Source organism: Hipposideros armiger, unplaced genomic scaffold, assembly GCF_001890085.2.
Source record: "Hipposideros armiger isolate ML-2016 unplaced genomic scaffold, ASM189008v1 scaffold_656, whole genome shotgun sequence".
Taxonomy (NCBI): domain Eukaryota; kingdom Metazoa; phylum Chordata; class Mammalia; order Chiroptera; family Hipposideridae; genus Hipposideros; species Hipposideros armiger.
In genome coordinates, this window is record NW_017732006.1 from 384830 (window position 1) to 391371 (window position 6542).

A 6542-nucleotide genomic window follows, 5' to 3' on the forward strand; every position below is an offset into this window, starting at 1 on the left:
TGGCCATGTTGAGTGAGGGCAAAGGCTGTTCCGGTTCCCTCCGTCCCGTCGGCGTGAGACATAGGAAGTGACGTCATTATTGGCGGAAACGCGGTTTGCTTACTGATGTGCAGAAATGGCTGCAGCCAGTTTGGCCGTTCTTTGCAGGAGAGTGTCAGCCGCTCTGAAGACTTCCAGGTCGTTAATTAGTCCTCAGGCCCCGGCTAGCACAGGGTAAGTGATGTGAAGAGTAGGTTTGTCTACCTCGCCAACTTGGGATCTTGTTTGGTTGCTGAGATGCTGAGAACAGCCCAGGGATAGAAAGGCCGCCGGGTTGACTGAACCCGAAACCACTCTGCGAGGAATGAGTGACCTTGGAGAAGTCGCCCACCTCCGACATTTCCATTCCTTCCTCAAACATTTTGTTGCCACATACTGTGGATTAGGCAGTACATGGGGTCTGTAAACCTAGAGGTACAGAAGCATCCTGTTTGGCTGGGTGAGTTGCGAAAAACTTCACTGAAGTGCTTTTGGCTGTTGAACTGAATGAAGACTGTGTCATGTTAGGATGGATGAAAAAGAAGGGACCTTTGTACTCAAAGAATCTGTCACAGGAGATTGTTCAATAAATGTTAACGTGAATAAATGAAAGTAGCCAAATGAGCGAAAAGTCGTCCTTGCAGGTGTGAGAAAGGGGCATCCTACACACGGTGTTCATTATTTCTGGAAAGTCAGCTTGTCTCTGATCATACTGATAATTTTTTACTTTAGGGTGTATGGTTTCCTCCCTTTTATTAGCTTTCGTCTATAATGATTTGAATTTTATAAATAGTTGGGTAGAGCATTCTTGTGCGCTATCCTTGTTTCCCCAACTTTTTATTTTATTTTACTTCAAGCCAACAGAAAAGTTGTAAGAGTAGTACAAAGGTAACTATATATTCTCCATCTATATTAATCAATCCTTAGCGTTTTGTTAAATTTTCTTTATCTCTTAATAGCCATGCCTTTTTTTTTTTTACTGAACTATTTAAGACATGTCAGAATTGCAAACATCGTGACACTTCAGTATATATCTCCTAAGAATAAGAACAGTGTCTTAATCAGAATACTCCATGGATAACACTAGAGAATTTAATATTGATACACTACTATTATTATGGTACTATTATCTAACTTACAGCCCAAATTCAGGTGTCCTCAATTGTCCTGGTAATTTTTTTCTTTAATTTTTTATTCAGAATCTAGTCAATCATGGTTTATTGCATCAGTTGTCATGTCTCTTTTGTCTTTTTAATCCAGAATGGCTCCTTTTCTTCTCGTTCATGACCTTGACATTTTTTATAAGATCGACTATTTTAAAATATTCCTCCATTTGGATTTGTCTGATTGTTTCCTCATGACTAGATTCAGGTTAAATGTTTTTGGTAGGAATACAACACTTTTGATACCCTTCACTATTGTATTTTAAATTATTTAACCAGGTAATTATTCTTTAAAAACATTAGTTTTAAAGATGCATAATAGATTATCATACGGGTGCACAGTATTTTTCAAACCATTCTCTGGTTACACATTTACGTTATCAGTTTTTTGATATCATATTTAATGCTTTAATAGACATTTTAATTTATCAATTCCTGACTATGATAATTTCTTTAGTTGAAATTTGTAAATATATAATTACTAAGGGAAGAAGGATTGGGACCTCTGATACATGTTGCAAAATTAACCAGAATGTTTTTAATCTATTCATATACCCACTAGCATGTGTATGAAGGACATACAAATGTTACCTTGAAGTATAACTATGTAAATATATTACCTCTGAAATTATAGGTAGCAATATCTATCTACAATGCAATACTAAAAATAATTTCTAAAGTATTTTATAAGTTTATTGTTTCTTTTGCAAAAACAGATTTTTTTAACATGTAGATGAGAAAATGATTGATTGCATTTATTTATTGCTTAAAAATCCAAATATTGTACAACTTTAATCTCTTGTTTATATGTGTTCAATCTCAGGTTTTCTCTTAATCTGTTGCTTAAGAATACACCAAATATCACATCTTTACACCAGTGTAGATTATTTCATACCACGTTGTCAAGGAAAGGACTAGAAGAATTTTTTGATGACCCAAAGAATTGGGGGCAAGAAAAAGTGAAATCTGGTGAGATATTTGGGTTAATTAATACTAAATATATTTATTGAACCATCCATCATTTGGGGATTATTTATCCAGTTTGGGAATTATTGGGGTGTTTCCTCTTTCGATTTCCTTTGAGATAATATCTATTAGTGAAAATTAAAAGAACAGTATAATAATAGAGTTAATTGTTCCTTGGCAGGTTGGCAAAAGGTTTAGAAGAGGAGTTAGGTTGAAATTATTCGCTAAATTGCTGTTTGAGGGTTGTTTTAGATTTCACTTTTTAGAGATAATTGAAAATTAATTTATAATGATATAAAGCATTTTGACATTAGACTGCAAAAATACATTCTATAGTAATGCTAACATTTTTTTAATGCTATTGCCAGTCTCATCACTCATATTTTCATATGTGTTATCTAATTTAATTCCTAATTATATATTATATTGTAATATAATGAAGCTATTATACATTTTACAGATACAGAAACAGGTTTAGAGAGGTTAAGTAATATACCAAAGGGCACATAGCTAGAAAATTATTTCATGTTATGAATTTATCATCTTAATAGGAGCTTCATGGACCTGTCAGCAATTAAGGAACAAAAGTAATGAAGATTTACATAAACTTTGGTAAGTCCAGGTAACATCTATTACCAGACATAGTTACAAATTTTTTTTGCCCTGTGATGAAAACTTTTAAGATGCACAGAAGACATTAACATCTGAGTGTTTGAGCAGTTAAATTATGACAGTGAGGTATAAATTTTGTATCTATGTGATGTAAGAAATTGAGTAAAGTGACTTGTCTTATAGTACTGTGGATGATACATGATCATTAAAGATTTTACAAATATGACAGGTTAAATTACTTTAAGACAAATATATCAGAGTTCTCAAGTAGTTAGGGGTTTAGACATTTTACTATAACTGCTACCTTTCATACTAGCACCTTTATATAATATTAACAATTTCAGTAAACTAATAACATGAGAAGAGTTGGTCACATTTAGGCCCTCTCCTTTTTATTACCTTTTGCATAGTCTGAAATCATTAGCTTATTTGCTTTGGGGAAGTGTGTTGGAGGGTGCATTTAAAAGGGAATTTAGGTAGGATTTTCTGGCAGCTTCTGATGAATTAGAGAAGGATAAGAGGATTTAAGACAGGGTTGTATTTTTAATTGACTGTATATGTATATATTTTTTTTATTGAGATAAAATTGACATAACATTATATTAGTTGCAGGTGTACAATGTAATGATCGATATTTGTATATATTGCAAAATGATCATCACAGTAAGTCCAGGTACCATCTATCACCAGACCTAGTTACAAATTTTTATTTCCCTATGATGAAAACTTTCAAGATCTATTCTCCTAGCTACTTTCATATATGCAATACAGTATTATTAACTATAATCACCGTGCTGTACATTACATTTCTGTGACTTACTCATTTTATAACTGGAAATTTGTACCTTTTGACCCCCTTCACCCATTTCACCCACCCTCACCACCCCCTATAGTAACTGACTATATTTAGCCCAAAGATATGTTTTGTTTGGACTTCACTATGTTCTTAAAATTGGGAAATTTCACACAAAAATCAGGATTTCTGGTTCCTCTTGAATAATCAGACCTCTGATCTGGAAACACTGGACCCACATCCCTACATTGCAACAACTGCCCATTCTGTGTAGCCACTGCCCAATCTGATGGAGCAGTGCATACCACCTCTTACCCACCCTGTTCTTTCACCAAGCCCACTTTACTCATAATTGTTATCCAGCTGCACACTGTAGTAGGCATTGAAAGTTTTTTCCACTCATTTAAAGGGTTATTTATCTTTCATATCAGATTAAAGAATTATAAAATGCTTATAAAAACCACTAATATTATAGGCTTATCATGTGATGCAATAAGAAATATATATTGAGTCTTTGTCCTCATTCTTTGACACACAGCTTCTAAATCCCATGCTATTTCCTGAGTGACAGGAGTGTCTTGTTCTAATTAGGCAACTCTTGGTGTGGGGGTGGGGGGGAAGGGAGATATTTGCCCTAGATAGTTTCAGAATGGAGGCTCGTCACCAGAAAGACCAAAGTATGATTCAAGGATGGAGAAAGGATTATTCTTTGTAATGATATTCTGTATATTGAGATTTCTAAAGGACTTTTGAAAACAGATCATTAATTTTGATGTCAAAAGTCACAACTTGATTAATGTTATCACCAAATAGCATCACAAGCGTTGCGTTCTTTATATAGGTATGTCCTCCTGAAAGAAAGGAACATGCTGCTAACTCTAGAGCAGGAAGCCAAGCGGCAGATATTGCCAATGCCAAGCCCCGAGCGGTTAGAAAAGGTAAGGCTTGTGGGGAGGCTGGAGGCTGTTGTGTGGGATACAGTTAACAGGAGTGAGTGTATGGTTTCTTGTCAAGTAGGTTTCTTTTTTCCTATTTCTGCTTGAAGTTTAGCAAATTTAGAGAGTTGTGTAACCATCACTACTATCTAATATTAGAACATTTCCATAACCTCAAAAAGGAATCTCATGCTCATCTACAATCACTCCCCATTCCTACCTGCAACCCCCAATATATGTGTAGACATATGTTTTTATTTCTCTTGGGTAGATACCTAAGAGTGAAATTGCTAGGTCATATGGTAAATCTATGTTTAACATTTTAGGAAACAGCTGAACTCTTTTCTACAGTAGCTGCACCATTTTATATTTCTAGCTCCAGTTTAGCCACTTCCTTACCAACTAGGTCAAATTTTGTTTATGCTTTTTTTTTTGGTGGTAAAAACACATAACATAAAAATTTACCATCTTAATAATTTTTAAGGGTATAGTTCAGTAGTATTAAGTATATTTACATTGTGAAAAAGTCAACTATTCTTTAAATTAGCCTTTTCTTCATCAATAAAAAAACAATCCCTTGGGCTCCTTATTTCCACTCCTAGAGATAACTGGTTTTATGTGTTTTCTGTTTATCCATCAGAAGTTTTCTCTGCATGTGGAAGTGTGCCTTATTTTATTTTACACAAATTTGGTTATACTCTATATACTCTTCTAAAACTTGCATTTTCTACCTACCTGGTATATCTTGGATATCTTTCCATATCAATATATGTAGATCTGTATTTTTGTTTTCGTGGCTATACATGTTTAAGATACCTCCTCCATGTGCAGTTTTATGTTTTATTTAGTTACATTTATCAGGTTTTGTGGTTTTTTTGCTAGATTGCTTTTGAGGTGAACTGTTTATTGATTTTTCCAACCCATAGTAAGTAAGTAGTCAGTGAGAACAGCACTCAGCTTTTTGTAGTGGCTTTAGTCTAGCTTCCTAGCCTCAGCTGCTTTAGTTTCCTTTTCCTACACCACTCACAACCATTACTGCTACACTGCCTCTATGAAGGAAGGACCTAATATCCCTGGACAGAGTAAAAAAAGATACAGAATAAAATCTCAATTATTTACTCTAATTATGGAGGTTATTCTGACTTAGTGAAATATGAGTTACATAACACTTTTGGTTTTTTAAACGTTATTTTGATATAACATGAAACTAACAAAAAAGTTACGAGAGTACAAAGAGATACTCTTCACCCAGATTATCTATGTGAATATTTTACATGTTTTATCCCTCCCTGCCTCCTTTTCTAAACACATTTTTCCTTCAGCTGTTTGAGAGTTATCTATGTGATGTCCCTTTATCCATAAATACTTCAGTGTATATTGCTAAGAAAACAAGGATATTTCCTTTCATAACCACTGTACAATTTTCAAAATCAGGAAATTAACTTTGATACAATACTATGATCTAATCCTATAGATCTTATTCAGATGTCATCAGTTGTCCCAGCAATGTCTTATACCAAAAAAAAATCCTGGGTCATGAATTTTCAGTTGTTATATTTCTTTAATCTCCTTTAATTTGGATACTCAGTCTTTCTTTGTGTTTCATGACATTGACATTTTTGAAAGGTGTACGCCAATTTGGGTTTGTGTGATGTTTCTCATGATAATCGTGATTGGCAGAAATATCAGAAGTGATGCTTGATTCTTCACAGTGCATCATATCAGGAGGCACAGGATGTTGATTTGATCTGTTACTGATGTTGTTAGCATTAATAATTTGGTTAGTGTGGCGTCTGTCAGGTTTCTCCACTGTATAGTTACTAATTTTTCTCTGTATCGAGAGCATGTAAATATCCTGTAACTGCTCCCATTTGCACTCACTAATTTTAGCACCCACTGATAATTCTTGCCTGAATCAGTTATTACTATGATATTTGCTAAAATGCTGTTTTTTAATCCCATCATTCATTCTACATTTAGTAGTTAGCTGTCTTCTGTAAGGAAGGGCTTTCCTGTGTCCCCATTTCTTTCCTTCTTCCTTTCTTTCCCCTCCCT

General features: G+C 34.3%; 1 protein-coding gene across 2 annotated transcripts in view; it reads left to right on the forward strand.

Annotated features, from left to right (window-relative positions):
* The first annotated feature begins 93 nt into the window (after window positions 1–93).
* Window positions 94–6542, forward strand: part of MRPL47 (mitochondrial ribosomal protein L47) — a 13192-nt gene continuing 6743 nt past the window's right edge. The window contains exons 1-4 of one of the 2 annotated variants that reach the window (XM_019626091.1): window positions 94–213; window positions 2005–2150; window positions 2699–2759; window positions 4394–4490. In XM_019626091.1, the coding sequence (XP_019481636.1) occupies window positions 116–213; window positions 2005–2150; window positions 2699–2759; window positions 4394–4490 (402 nt within the window). In that variant the 5' untranslated portion in view covers window positions 94–115. Of the gene's footprint in view, window positions 214–234; window positions 479–2004; window positions 2151–2698; window positions 2760–4393; window positions 4491–6542 lie in introns of those variants that run through there. The other variant, XM_019626092.1, reaches the window with a different exon arrangement.